A 15,657-nucleotide genomic window follows, 5' to 3' on the forward strand; every position below is an offset into this window, starting at 1 on the left:
AAAAACTAAATAAAGGGTGTGGAAATGTTTCAGCCATGGAAGTGTTCCTTGATAAATAAGTATAATACTAACCCCAGAACAAATCCAATATTCAGAGGTGAAATGCAATAAAGATCATGATTGTGTCAACCTAACTGAAAAAGAAAATGAAAAAAAAAAGTCTTAAACCCATGTATTATACCAATAGACTTGATAACAATAGAGAATTTTTTGGGGGTTCATATCTAATGAAAATATGATAAAATCAATGACCATTAGGCCATCAAATAGATACAAGATATACATAAATCTGAAAATATCACTGAATGAAATTAAAATTATATCTTGGTAGAGCTACATAACACAGGGGTGACAATACATATAATCTGCTAAGCACAGTTAGGAGTGATTCCTGAGCAGAGAGACAGACCTAGAGGTAAGGCATGACTGCTACCCAGTCTGTCCATCCCTATCTCATATATCTTAAAATACCATATCCACCTAAATATTTTTCTTAAGATGCACAGTAAGCTAAAATTTTTATATGCTATGATAGCATGTTGGATCTGTAAGTTGAATCCATATATGATGGGATTACACAATTCACATCACCTGCTTTGTTACCTGGACTCATAGAATTATAAAATTTTTAGATTTTCAGATAGTGAAAATCAGTCACTATATAACCACTCTGGTATGCTGAATGTTAGTACTATTTTATATTTTACATGAGAAAGATGCACTGATGCTATTGCACGTATTCTTTTAGAGCTATAGAGTCTCTAATCAAAGTTTCTAGTTCCTATTTTCCTTCCTTCAATAATGTCAACAGATTCTCTCCTATCTGCTTTACTCCTCCTCTCAGTAATGAGGAAAGAGTAAAACCCAGCTTGAAATTGTAAAAGTAAGAGCAATTTTCTTGCAAATGTATATCAAGACATGCAAACACAGGGCTTTGGCCAATATATGCCATTTTCACTATCTGTGACTGTGCACCTACTGCTCATTGATTTATTACAGCTTTTTCTGAAAGGACTGTGGGTTTCCATTCAATATTAAAAATAATAGAAAAGTGATCAGAAATTGTTGCACTATACATATGTATGTGTATGTATGTGTATGAAGATACATATATATGTATATACATATATATGTATCTTCATTTTAAGTACATGACATGAGAAAAATGCCTTATTGTTCCCCAATAAAATTGCACTATAGCCTTGCTGACGGCTTGTTACTTGTTGGGATTCTGTCTGAAATAGTTCATTATAGAGATGGAGAAGGGACCAGTATAACAATCATAGTTGGAAATGATCACTCTGGACAAAAACTGTGTTAAAAACAGGTAGAGGGATGTACATGATAACTTTTCAATATCTGAATTGCAAAATGATGTCCACAAGGATGGAGAGAGAGAGAGAGAGAGAGAGAGAGAGACAGACAGACAGACAGACAGACAGACAGACAGAGGGAAAGAAGGAGGAAGAAAGTGCTGCCGTAGAGGTGGGTGTGGAGATTGGGATAGAAACTGGGGGGGAAAAAACCTTCATTATCTAAATTATGATTTACCTCTGAATAATTTTAATTTTGACATTATCTCTGCCAGATATTATTGGTGATTATTTATAATAAATATGAAAAGGAAACAAGATTACATATTTTTATAACTCAGTGATACATATACACATATTTGTGTTTGATATTTTATCAGAATTAGAAAATTTATCTAATGACTATCAAGTGACTATAAGCAAAAGGAGTTTGCTTATAGTCAATAAGGAGTCATAGGATGATAGAATGATAGAAATACTAACTGCCTTAAACAATAAATGGGAAGGAAGGAGGGGGAAAAAGAAAAGGCAGAAACAAACACGAAAAATACATGCTCTAAATTTACCAGGAGTGGCAGGACAAATTTATATTCTGTCATTAGGTGTATATTAAGCAATAATGTTGATATCCAACCACCTTTAATCTAGCTTTTATTTGAAGCAATAAGTATGTGAGGGGGAAAACAACTGCTGTAGATGAGCATTGTGGCAGTTTTGAAATAAATGACTCTGTCTTTTTCTATCCAAGGATTGACATCTTTAAGTATGTGATCTACGGCATTGCAGCTGCTTTCTTTGTGTATGGCATTTTGCTGATGGTGGAAGGTTTCTTCACAACTGGTGCCATCAAAGATCTCTATGGGGACTTCAAAATCACCACTTGTGGCAGATGTGTGAGCGCCTGGGTACGTGATCTCTCTGCATTCAGTGTTTGTTGTGGGTTTATTTCAATAGCATCCAGGTGTTTGTATTCATCTTCCAAGAACTGAATGTTTCACATGTAAACCAGTATCACTCCATCCTGTGAGAGTTATCTTAAATTTCAATAGCACTATTTTCTAAATTAAGAGCATTCCGTGTGAAAATTCCATTTAACATGAACAAATCAGATGGGGTGTAACTAGTTTTATTCCCAGAGTCAGCAAAATGTTCAATGATTTATGATTTATTTGCAAAGAGCTTTGGTGTTTCGATACAATATTTAGATTAACTGAAAATTCCACCTGCAATCTATAGATAGTGTGTGTCTTTCTCTTAAATATTTTATTTTATTATAATTTGGGACTTCTATTGACAGTATAATCATTAATTTAGGTTTTCGCATTCTTATTGATATATCACGAAAAACTTGTAGCTATTCTACAACATTTAAAAGAACACAGACAATGTGTACATTAACGCACAAGAATAGAGGAAATTAAGAATGCTGTGATTATAAGTACTTTTGTAGTTTTATACAAAATAATTTTTCTATAATAAAATATTATTAAAAGTTTTATTCTTTATTAATAAGGCTTTCTTATTCTTTAATGTTAAAAGACTATGTACTTAATTGCAGTCTCCAAGATACAGCTAATATGGGATAACATATCATTTCAGAAAAGATAAGCAATATTAATCAGAAAACATTTTTAATAGCTTCTAACAAACTCTATTATACTACTTAGTGTGAATGGTCATAGTAATCTAAGTTGCTTCCTGTGTTGAGGGTAATTTTAGTTGACTTTACAATAACTTCTGTAGACTACTTTCTTGTTTTAAAGGATGCTTATTGTAGTACCTGGTTTTTGCTTTTTTGCTTTTGGGTAATTAGTTTTTTTAGGCAACACATTCAGAATAATATTGCTTATGATAATACTTATTATATGTATGACAATACTTATGATACCCTGTCCCCTGCCAGCACCAAAGATCCCAATATCTTCTGCCACTGCTTAGGTCACTTCTAGCTCACCTTGCCATTCCCCATCTCTTCACCCACATTTCTATAATCCAATGTAAAGGATATGTCGTTATTCAATGCTCTGTCTGTTCTTGTCTTAACTCCCTACATACCACAGATGAAAGAGATCAACCAGGAAATACCTGTTTTGTTAGGATACATAATATTCGAGAGCAAATTTACATATAATTCAATTAAATACTTTAGATTAATTAAAAATATGTGTGTACTATGTGGGTCAATTACTCACGATGTCCAAGTGTTTTCTCTAAGAAATCAAATTCTGATTTCAGATTTCTTCATATTGTCTAGTTAGAATATAGTGAATTCCATTCACGATAGGTTTCTTTCAATTGGGGTCAGGTCACTATAACATCACTTGTAATTACTTGTAATCACTTGTCATCTCGTTGTTCATTGATTTGCTCAAGCGGGTGCCAATAACGTCTCCACTTGACCCTGTCGCATGCTAGTGTAGTAACATCACTCGTCATCATCATCATCATCATCATCATCATCATCATCATCATCATCATCATCATCCCGTTGATCGTCGATTTTCTCGAGTGGTCTCAGTAACATCTCCATTTGTCCTAGCCCTGAGATTTTAGAAGCTTCTCTTTACTTGTCCTTCCCAACCGTGCCGTATTGGAGGTTCTTTCAGGGTCAGGGGAAGGAGACTCAGCACTGTTACTGGTTTTGGCATATGAATACACCACAGGGAGTTTGCCAGGCTCTCCCATGCGGGCAGGAAGCTCTTGGTAGCTTTGCTAGGTTCTCCGAGAGGGAGAACTAGGCTGTAAGAGGGAGCTTGGTTTTATAGTCTCTGGATGTTGGCCGTTGATGGGATTACACAGCGCCTGGGGCAGTTTCTGGGTGTGACCGCCTAGCTACTGGAAAATGGGGGATCTTGGCAGAAGAGGCCCAATCCTGATCCAAGCAGGCTTGGAGATCTCAGTCCCGGGTCCACACATTTGGGTTCCTCTGCCAATTCCTTCATGCATGAGCTCGTCTGAATGTATGGAGAGGGGCCTCGAGCATGGCTGTGGCTGCATTCTGGAGTTCTTTGGCCATGGGGGATCTGTTCGGGGCAGGGAGGGAAATTCAACCCACCTCCCCCCAAGGGGCCCCGGTGAAGATAGTCAGGTGCAGGGGGCAAGAGACTCTGCAGTAACATCACTAGACCCCAGCTGACTGATTTACCAACTGAAAACACTGGATCTACCCTAAAGCTCATTCCACCTCAGAGTATGTGACCCACAAGGACAGTTGAAACGAGAGCTGATGTGTCCCGAGCACATTTCCCTTTGCAGCCAGAGGACAGTTATTTATATAGTTTCATTCAGATCTATAAAATTATTTCATTAGATCATCTGCAGCCGTTAAACTAAAAAAGTCTAATAATTGGTTTTCTGCTTGTTGTTCAAGCATCTCAAAGGCATCTCAAATGAGAATTTAAAAGCAAAAACCGGAGCCTCATTTTTTTTTTCTAGAATAGTAACAATTGTCTCATCAGGCCCACCAGACCAGATGGGTGGCAGCAGCTGCGGGGGCGCCTCCAGAGGCGGCAGAGCGAGGAACCAGCTCCCCCACGACGCCCCCTCCCACTCCTTCACCACCTCCTCTGCCCACGGGGAGTGGATAGAAACAAGGCAGAAGCAGAAGCCACAATTTTCTGCATCTACAGAAGTGGCCACGTCGTGGGTGAGGCCTTGCAACAGCTCTCTCTGCCTTTCCCATGGCTGCTAATGAAAAAGATTCGCTCCCCACCACAGAGTGGCAGGTACAGCCAGTCTCGGGGGTCCTGCCACCTTTGCCCACCACACATTCCGTCTTCTCATGCAGTGATGGAGACGGTGAGCTAACTACTTTATCCAGCCTCCTTCCTGCTACATCAGGGATGTAGCCCAGGCTTTCTTGGTTGTAGGGAGACTGTGACTCTGTTGTCCTTTGTAAAGCAACGTGTTAAGGTCTTGGGACAGTCCTCCTCAACTTTAATAACGTCTTTTTGGATTTTTAGTAGCACATTTCTATTTAGAGTACAGAGGAACATTAAAGGGTGGCAACTTCCTTATATAAATGCTTCCAGAATGTGTTTTTAGATAAACTTATTTGCTTTTACCTTATTTATAGATTGATTGATCCATTTGGTAGTGTTTGGGTCACACCCAGAAGTGCTCCAGGTTTACCCCTGACTCTCTGCTCAGGGATAATTCATAGCAGGGCTCCAGGGAATGCCATGAAGTGCTCAGGATTGTAAAACCTAGTATGCTATACCTTCTATTTGGCCCCCAGAAAGCCCTGATTCTGCCTGTTTCTCTGAACAATAAAAAGTAAAATCTTGGGGTCTGAGTAGTAAATAGTTCAGGGGTACAGTGCTTACCTTGCAGTCAGCCAACCAGGCACCCCAGATGGTCCCCTGAACCCCACCAGGAATGATCCCTGAGCTCAGAGCCAGGAGTAAACTCTGAGCGTCTCCAGGTGTTGCCCAACCCGCAAATTAAAATGGCAATTAGCAGAATCTACATCAGAGCCAATGCGGTTTCTTTACAAGCAGTATCTCATCACTAGAGAATTCTAGACAATGTTCTCTCTTCTTAATGAATGCTCTTTAAGGATGCTAGGCCACTGCAAAATTGACTTCTCTCTCTCTTTTTTTTTTTTTGATTACTTTATTGAAGAAACATTGGTTTATATAAGTCCCAGGTGTACAATACACTTCAACATCTTTAAAGACCACTGGGAGCTCTCCACCACAATGATAGTTTTCATCCATCACCATTCAACTGACTCCCTCAACACCATTTTCCCTCTGGGAACTGCCATCAATCTGTTTTCTATATCTATGCACTCATTTTGTTTTATATTGTCTGTTCATTTGTTAAGTTAAAATCTTCCTGAAAGCATAACATGATCTGCATTTTGTATTTCCTTTCAGGCAGTATCAAATGAAGTCAAGTTTATTTCACAATGTCAAATGCTATCTTTCAAAATCCAGAATGATATAAAACACAAAAGCTGTGGCTAGAGTAATAGTACAACAGGTAGTGTGCTTACCTGTGTCTGTGGCAGACCCAGATTCTATCTCCAGCATCAAATATGGTGCCTCAGCACAGCCAGGAGTGATCCCTGAGCGAAGAGCCAGGAGTAACCCTGAACATTGCTGGGTGTGGCTCAAAAATGAAAGTGAACAAGCCCACCCCACCCATAAAAAAGAAAATCCCACAATGGCAAAGTTTTAAACATTGGAAGCAAAAATTATGGTTAACTAATTTGTCAAAATAACATAGGCAAGCAACCAAAATACATTAAGTAGCAAAATTTATGTAAATATTGAATGATACCAAGTAGGTGCAAATAAAACATGGTATTAAATATATTACCCTTGAACTTATTAATAATGTTTAATGAATATAGAAATATTTATTTGATTTGAATTGAACTTCTTGCCTTTAAACATTTATTTATTTATTTCCTATTTTTCTGATTAATTTGTTGAGTTCGTATTTTACAATACTGCCAAGTCTATGCCCCTAAACACTTAAAACATGAAGAAAATATGCATCTATTCATTTCAAATCTTGGAAACATTCACTGTCTTACATCTTAAAGTGGGATATTTGCTGCACCTATCACTAATTTTTCTCATTTCTAAAAATTTCCCATATTATAGCCAAATATTTATTTCATAGCTTATCTGTCCTTATTCTGATACTTTATGTTTTTATTTTCAACAGCATTGAAGCAACAGTGTGAAAATTAATGCTTTTTTAAAAAATAAATCTACCTGAAATTGATGTTAAAATAAAATTCAATAATTTAAAAAGAATATTAACTGTTTGAAGTTACATGTGTACTATCCATAGAGTTCCCAGAGCAAAGTAGCATAAAATGAGCCAAAGTGAATTATTTCAACCAGACATGCTCTTATATAATTACCTTGACAGGTATTAAATGTGTTGTATCTCACAGGTTATTTCATATATTTTAAGTTTTAATAGTAAATTGAAGAATAATAGGTAATGTTTGTAGAATACTTATATAGTAATCCCTTTTCCAGTTATGCTTATTAGTTTCAATGATTCTTGCATAGATAATTTCAGTTCAAAAATTAGAGAAGAGATAGCACACATATAACTTTTATTTTAGTGTATTGCATTCATTGCTGTATTTTACCATTAGTTACTATTGTTAACTCCTTAGTGTGCTGGATTTAAAATTTAAAATCATCCATGGGTATAGGGGCAAAGTAGCATGCACAGGATTCACTATCCTGTGAATACTGTTCATGGCTTCAAGTACCAACAGGGGTCTTGAAACCTAACTTCCATGGAGAAAGAGAAATCTGTATATTCTGGTTGTGCTATGGACTTCACACAATACTAGAGCATTTAATTCTCCCAATAGCTATAAGAAATATATATGGGTGCGCCTAGTCTTGTATGTTGTATGAGAAAGTTAACACTAAGAGTAGGTGAGTAGTTTGCCTATGGCACAGGGTGAATGATGGAGACAGGCTTGAATTTGGGAATTGGGCATGGAGTCAGTCACCCTCTTCATGATCAGGTTTGCCTCATTATTATTATTTGGGGCTAATTTAATAGAACAATTTTCTATTGTAATAGAAAATGAGGGCTTTAGAAATTTACCAGATAATTTTTATTTTACCAGTTGTTGTGATCATTCATGACCAACTGGAAATGTGCTTTATTGCAGGAAAAGTCTCACTTAGAAATTTGACAGTCCTAATGTCTCTTCTAATAAGAATTTTCTATCCAACATGAAAAAAGTCTTACAGGCCTATGAATATTTTTATTTAGAAGGATGGGTTTTAAGAGTTTTAAGGTTATTTTTCTAAGTAAATCTATCAAAGAACTCAGCCTACAGACTGGTCACTAAAATTTAGTATTTGAATTTAAATTAAAAAATATAGAGCACTCTTGGGGCTGGAGCAATAGCACAGTGGGTAGGGTGTTTGCCTTGCACGCAGCTGACCCAGGTTCGATTCCCAGCATCCCATATGGTCCCCCGAGCACCACCAGGAGTGATTTCTGGGTGCAGAGCCAGGAATAATCCCTAAGCAGCATCGGTGTGACACAAAAAGCAATATATGTATAGTATATGTATATATATGTATATGTATATATATATATATCTCAATCTTGCTAGAAGTAGTCCCTTTTCCCATTATACTTATTAGTGCTATGCAGTATAGAGATCTCAAAGAATACATAATCTTACTCTAAGGTACTCCAGATTCAATTAGGGCATTGTCATACTCTTCAGTTTATGACAATAAACATTTTTTAATTATTTTTATTAAATTACCATCAGATAAACAGTTACAAAGTTGTCCATGATTGGGTTTCAGTCAATGTTCCCACCTATCCCTTCACCTGTGTACATTTCCGACCACTAATGTCCCCAATTTCCCTTCTTTCACCCCCACCCCCAGTCTGACTCTACTGCAGACACTTCTCCCTCCCTTCTTCCCTCTTTCTCTCTCCCTCCCCCTCTCTCCTTCCCACCTCTACCTCCCTCTCTTTCCTGCCTCTTACTGCCTCCCTCCCACCCTCTGTCCCTCCCTCCATCTCTCCTTCTCTCTCTCTCCTTCACTCTCTCTCCCATCTTCCTCTCTTTCCCCGCATCTTGTCATCTTGTCTCTCCCTTTCTTCCTCACTCTCTTTCTCCCTCCCCTTTTCCCTCCCTCCCTTTCTCTCTCTCTCTCTCTCTCTCTCTCTCTCTCTCTCTCTCACCCACTCACTCACTCCTTTTAGGCATTATGGTTTTTGTCTAAGTACTGTAAGGTTATCATGTACTGCCCTCTGTCTATTTCCAGGACTCCATTCTTGTCCAACTGATCTTTTCCAACTGTCATTGTCATAGTGGTCCCTTCTCTATCCTAACTGCCCTCTTTCTTTCACCTCACTTTGTGACAAGATTCCAACCATGGCACTCATTTCTGTTGTCCTTGGGTAATAGTCTCACACTCTGCTTTTTATATCCCACAAATGAGTGCCATCATTCTATGGCAATAAACATTAAAAAGGGAACATAGACTGTTTGAGGTGATAATAGTGATAACCTTCGAGTTACTCTTTTAGCATGTATTGTAATGTAGAAAAACATGGGATTTTAGTAGCGACAAGTATCTGAAGTAGCTTTTCCACATGGCTTCAGAATCAGTTTATAAACCCAAGGCCAGTATGTCTATCAGAGAAGCTGCTGAGATGTGAACTTCGAAAACATGAATTATGAGCTTATATTTAGCAAACCCTTCTTACATCTCACATTATGTGTCTTAAAACAGTTTCTAAGAAGAAACAAATTTCAGAAATGAAGACAGGTGAAACCTGATTGCACAAGTTTGGTCACAAAGATTTTATGGTCTTCGGCAGTTTTGTTTGGTCATTTTTACTTCGACCTGAAACTGTTCGTTATCTAAGATATTCATTTCACTAAGTCAGTGGAGTAGCTTTTCAGTGGCTAGGTACTTTCCAGATTTTGAGACTTTTCAAGTCAGCATCTGTTGACATTTTTCACCAGTGATTCTAGTTTATTTTACCTCTACTGCTGCACAGCCACTGAAGATTCCATGCAAGTATACAGTTTGATGAAGTGTAATTTTCTTAGACATTAAGCTTATATTCATAGGAATTCAGATGAGAGCCTGATTTCATTCTAAGTTAAATACATTGTCTTCTCAATGGCTATATAACCAGTGTGCAATGATCTATTTTAATCTCCTTCCAAAATTTTTGAAAAACTTGCCTCTTACTGTTGTGGTTTTAATTTGCCTCCTACATTTCTTGCAACAGTTAGACCATTTAAATTGAGATTAAACCAATAATTGCATTTAAGAAATACTTCAAGCTACTAAGAAATAACTTGATTCCTTTGATACATTAAATGCTTAATTACTGAGGTTATTTTCAATAACTTTTAAAAAATGAAGTCAAAATCAAAAGAAGTAGGGGAGCATAAAATGCTTGTTGTTATAGTTATTTACATTTCCTGATAAACTGGTTCAAAAATAATGATGTGTTAATGAGATATGCTTCAAATTAATTATGAAATTGGCACACACTGCCTATCATTTTATAGCAGTTATTACTATCCAAAATCTGCAAGTTAATTAATCTAAAGTAAAGCAGGAGTTTGTCCTGAAAATCTTTCCATTGCAAATTAGGTCTCAGTGGTCACCATTTTAATATGTGAGCAATATAGTAAACATGTTTGAAATACAAAACAGTATGTCTGTGAAGCAACTTTAATTTTCACAGAGACTCAGCCATACATTCTTCCTAAACAGGGACACAGCTTAGTTGAATTCAGTGGTTGTGCCAGGCAATAAAAACAAAATGCAAATAAGTTTTCCTATTTAGGCCTAACATTTAGGAATGTGAAATTATTTATGTCTTTGGGGACCATACCTGGCTATGCTCAGGGTTTACTTATGGTTCTGTGCTCAGAGATCAGCCTAGGAGGGCTTTGAGGATCTTTTTGCCAGGGATTGAGCTGGAATTGGAGGCATGCAAGGCAAACACTTTACCCACCATACTAACTCTCTGGCCCCTAGAACTACACAATAATTAATTTTGTACATCAATCAATTTCCTCTGTGTTTATTTTAAATGCAAATTTATGACAAATCATAAATTTGTTGTCGAGTAACTTTACATAAAAGTATCTTTCATGGTTACCTTATAGCTCTCTGCTAATTTCAAGTTCAAAAATGAGAATGTGAATTCCAAATTTTTACATCATGTTCAGCTTGTGTAACTAGCAGCTGGGTCCTCTGACTTAAAATCCAGTGATTATTTTCTTTTGCGTTTCCATTTTTCATTTTGTTATTTTCACGGAGATATTCCAAAGATATGTGAGATAATTTGGAGTTGAATTCAAGGTCTTTTATCTTAAAATAAAGATTAATAAAGGGACACACACAAATAGATTTTTTTTTAATCAGAAGAAAAAATTTAATTCTTTGAATTAAATTGGGGTGGAAATTGAGGTGATAAGAATTAGAGTAGCTTACCATTCTCTTCTTCCCATAATACTAGCAGTGGAAATTTAGTAATAAATATGAAGCTCTATGATGCTTTATTATGTATTGTACTGTGAATTATACTTTAATAAATAGAATTATACTTCAATCAAAGAAGTGACTAGTTTTCAAGATAAAACATAAAACAGAAACATAAAATGATTTTGGATTTGGACATTAGGGATTATGAACTGATATTCCTAGATATAAAGGTGGCACTTATAAACAAAATCTTCTATCTTTCTTAGGGGAAAACTTGCATATGGATCATAATGAAAGTATTTTCTTACAGCAGAGATTAATTTATAATGTTCATCTTTTGTGGTTTTCTATATTATTGTATTCTGCAAAGGAAATAAAAAAAAATGAGGAATATTGTGGGTTCAGACGTCAAACCTAGGTGGAGCGATAGCACAGCGGGTAGGGCATTTGCCTTGCATGAGGTCAACCCAGGTTCGATTCCCAGCATCCCATATGGTCCCCTGAGCACCACCAGGAGTGATTCCTGAGTGAGTGAAGAGGAGTGAGTGAGCCAGGAGTGACCCCTGTGCATCATCTGGTGTGACCCAAAAAACAAAAAACAAAAAAAAAAGAAGTCATACCTTTTCTTGTTTATGGAAGAGCAAGAGGAGTGCTGTTCAAAGAATTTCTATCTACTTTGAATTTAAACCTGTCTTATTATGGACTCCATTCAGTAGTGAATAGCACCTTCAACAGAAGTTTTTGAAAAAAATCCCCTGTGACAGACAAATAAATTAAAAAAGAAGAAGAGCACATTGATTACTCTCCAGGGACTTTTGAATTGCTTTTAGCTCTGCAAAACAATGTGCTTCAAGCTTCTCTGCCATGGTCATTGTACTTGAGATTATAAATTAGCCTTGAAATCTACATTTTCAAATAGTGAAACTGTGTTAATAAAGAAGGCTTTTTATAAGCTGCCTGCCCCGCACCCCCAATCATTAAAACAATTTCTTCCAAACTCCAAAGTTTTGGAGTACTTTCCCAATTTTCTGGAGCCTTTCTACTTGTGTGAGAGCTTCTTTGAATTACTTTCCCAGACTCAAGAACTTCTCAGTCTTTTAATTTCTCCAAACATGGAAGGAAATCTAATTTATTTATTCTGTATAGTCCTATTGATCAGGCATGTAAATATGTAATAGAATAAACCAATCTAGAATAAAAGTAATTGTATTACTTTTGTGCTTTTCATAGTTCTATGTAAATGCTTTTTATGTACTGAATCTTTGAAGCCTTACTACAAATTGTGAGATCAATAGTAGCTATTTCTATTTTACTAAGCATAATTTCTTTCTTTCTTTTTTTTTTTTTTGCTTTTTGGGTCACACCTGGCAATACACAGGGGTTACACCTGGCTCTGCACTCAGGAATCACCCCTGGTGGTGCTCAGGGGACCATATGGGATGCTGGGAATCAAACCCGGGTCAGCCATGTGAGAGGCAAATGTCCACTGTGCATCACTCCAGCCCCATTAAGCATAATTTCTTAATGAAATATTTTGATTTAATTAATAAGAGTTTCATTCAATCTAATTTATTTATTAATTTTTGGCCCTTTGGCTCACACCCAGTAAGGCTCAAAAATTACTCCTGATGGTGCACCGAGAACCATATAGAATACCGGGGATAGAATCTGGGTCATGCAAGGCACTCTGTATTATTGCTACAGTCCCTCAATCCTATTTAAAGCCATGCCTTTAAACACTATGTTGAAGACCCATCATAACTCTAACAATATGTGACTCTTAAGATTAAAAAAAATAGCAAATGCAATGCAAATATTTGATCCATGAATCAATTATTCTCTATCCTTTTAAAAGTTAAATTGATTAGTATTAAATAACAAAAGGAAAAAGTTACAGTGTATATTAATGTTTGAAGAGAAAGAGTAGTGATATTAGTAATTTATCAGTATTTACGATTTAGAAAATCTCTTCCATCCAGAAAGTGTGCATAGGAAGAAAGGAAATGGGCTAGTGTATTGTTTACAAGGGGTATTCTTGCAGCCAGTCCATAAGTCAGGTTAACTTAAATTTAATTTTTACTGAATCGCTGTGAGATATGCAGTTACATGATTGAAGTTACATGATTGGGTTTCAGTCATACAATGCTCCAACACTTGTCCACTCACCAGTGTATATTTCCCACCACCAGTGTCTCCGGTTTTCCTCCTGCCCCTCCACCCATAGCCTGCCTCTAAGGCAGACACTTTTCTCCATATCCTCCTCCCCTTCTTCTTCATCCTCCTCCTCCCCCTCTTCCTCCTCCTCCTCCTCCTCCTTCTCTTCTTCTTCTTCTTCTTCTTCTTCTTCTTCTTCTTCTTCTTCTTCTTCTTCTTCTTCTTCTTCTTCTTCTTCTTCTTCTTCTTCTTCTTCTTCTTCTTCTTCTTCTTCTTCTTCTTCTTCTCTCTTCTCCTTCTCCTTCTCCTTCTCCTTCTCCTCCTCCTCCTCCTCCTCCTCCTCCTCCTCCTCCTCCTCCTCCTCCTCCTCCTCCTCCTCCTCCTCCTCCTCCTCCTCCTCCTCCTCCTCCTCCTCCTCCTCCTCCTCCTTCTCCTTCTCCTTCTCCTTCTCCTTCTCCTTCTTCTTCTTCTTCTTCTTCTTCTTCTTCTTCTTCTTCTTCTTCTTCTTCTTCTTCTTCTTCTTCTTCCTCCTCCTCCTCCTCCTCCTCCTCTTCTTCCTCTTCTTCTTTTTCTCTCATTCTCTCCACTATAGTTTGCAATGCTGTTATTGAGATGTTATCACACATATCACTTTACCCCTTTCAATGCTCAGTTCTTGTCCAGAATAATCATTTCCAATGATCATAGTCATAAAGGTCCTTTTTCTGTCCTAACTTCACTTTCCCCCAATTTGTGTTGGCAAACTGCCTGTCATGCACTGGTCCTCCTGGCCTGCATTTCTACTGTCTTTGGGTATTATTCTTGCACTATGCTGTGGATTTTTTTCCTTGCATGTGATGAAAAATCACTGAAGAATTTTAAATAAGATATTTGCTTAAACATTTTACTTTGACTCCTGAGTGGAGAATAGATAAAAATGCAGAAAACCAGAAAAGGATATGACAGGACTGGAAAAACCAAGAAAGGAAAAATTCAGAGCAGTAGCCACATGGCCACTGAGAGCAACATCTGTTGATTGCTTCATTACGCGTTCCAGAAAGAAAAAGAAGAAAGACCACTCAAAAGCTAATTTCATTTTTTTCTGATAGACTCAAACTGACCTCTGATAGTCATGAATCTTTCAAAACTAAATATCTATATTTTCATGAGGATTACTTTTATCCTTTCAAGTAAATGAGTAAATTGCAAGTCTTTATTGCTTTCTGTGATTGGAATACTGCCACACACCATTAAACAGAGGAGACCCTCATTATGTATTGATTAATTAAAGTCAAATAATTCTAAAAGTAATAAAAACCTGAATGATTATATTAAAAGAATAATCATTTTGGAATAGTTATTTATTCAAGTTTATTCATTGATTTACATAAATCTGAATCTACTGCATGTATTACTCGCTAGTATTTTTAGACCTATCTTTGCATCATCTAGTGTAAAAAACTAAGGCTAGCCGAAGGGGCAAGTGCACTCGCGGGCTCTCCGGGCGGCTCTGTCTCACCACCCGCGTTCGGTGCCCTGGAAACGCAGTGTGTGGACTGGATCGGGACGGCCGATGGTCAAGGAAAGGCGAAGGAAGAATGAGGACCAAGCTGGTTGCTGATTAGTTACCGTTTATTCAATCTTCAATCTTTCTCATCTCCCGCACTCCCAGCTCCGGCCTCTCTCTGGATCAACTGCTGCTTCTTTCTGGCTTCTCTGTCTCCTCCTACTTGTCTCTCCCACCTTGCCCTATAGGCTACAACCAGCCAGGTAGCAAAATCAACATAAGAAAGCCCTTCCTGAGGGCAGGGCATTCCAAAGCCCTTCCTCACTCTTAAGGTTTTTTTTCTTTTCCTTAGTCCAGGATCGTATTAACATCTTAATACTAGTTATTTTTGTATGGACATAGCAAGGGATACATTGAGGCTTGCAAGGCAGCTCTCCTGGCAACATCTTGCCACAGGCTCAGACCACAGCACTCAGGCCAGATTAATCATTCCTCACCCTAGCAGGGTCCGAATCTAGTATCACTGTTTGGATCATGACAGCATTTGTCCATGATCAAGATCTTAACTTATAGTTAAGCATTAGGCACTTTGGCCAGGCCCATCTCGATGCCAGGGTAGCACACAACTCACCGCTTGCCCTGGGTCCTTCTGGTCCCACGTCGGGGACCCTGCTTTGGGGATGCTAGGAAGTAAGGGCAGCTGAGGCTTAGGTCAAGAGAACAGATGCCCTGG

At 37.6% G+C, this 15,657-nt stretch overlaps 1 protein-coding gene across 2 annotated transcripts in view; it reads left to right on the forward strand.

The window, feature by feature from the left end:
* GPM6A (glycoprotein M6A) overlaps positions 1–15,657 on the forward strand; it is a 283,312-nt gene that overhangs the window by 255,095 nt on the left and 12,560 nt on the right. For both annotated transcript variants that reach the window (XM_055121162.1, XM_004614682.2), the window contains exon 3: positions 2,062–2,218. In XM_055121162.1, coding sequence (XP_054977137.1) covers positions 2,062–2,218 — 157 coding nt within the window. The remainder of the gene's footprint in view (positions 1–2,061; positions 2,219–15,657) is intronic.

The sequence above is a fragment of the Sorex araneus genome, chromosome 1 (assembly GCF_027595985.1).
Source record: "Sorex araneus isolate mSorAra2 chromosome 1, mSorAra2.pri, whole genome shotgun sequence".
Lineage (NCBI taxonomy): Eukaryota > Metazoa > Chordata > Mammalia > Eulipotyphla > Soricidae > Sorex > Sorex araneus.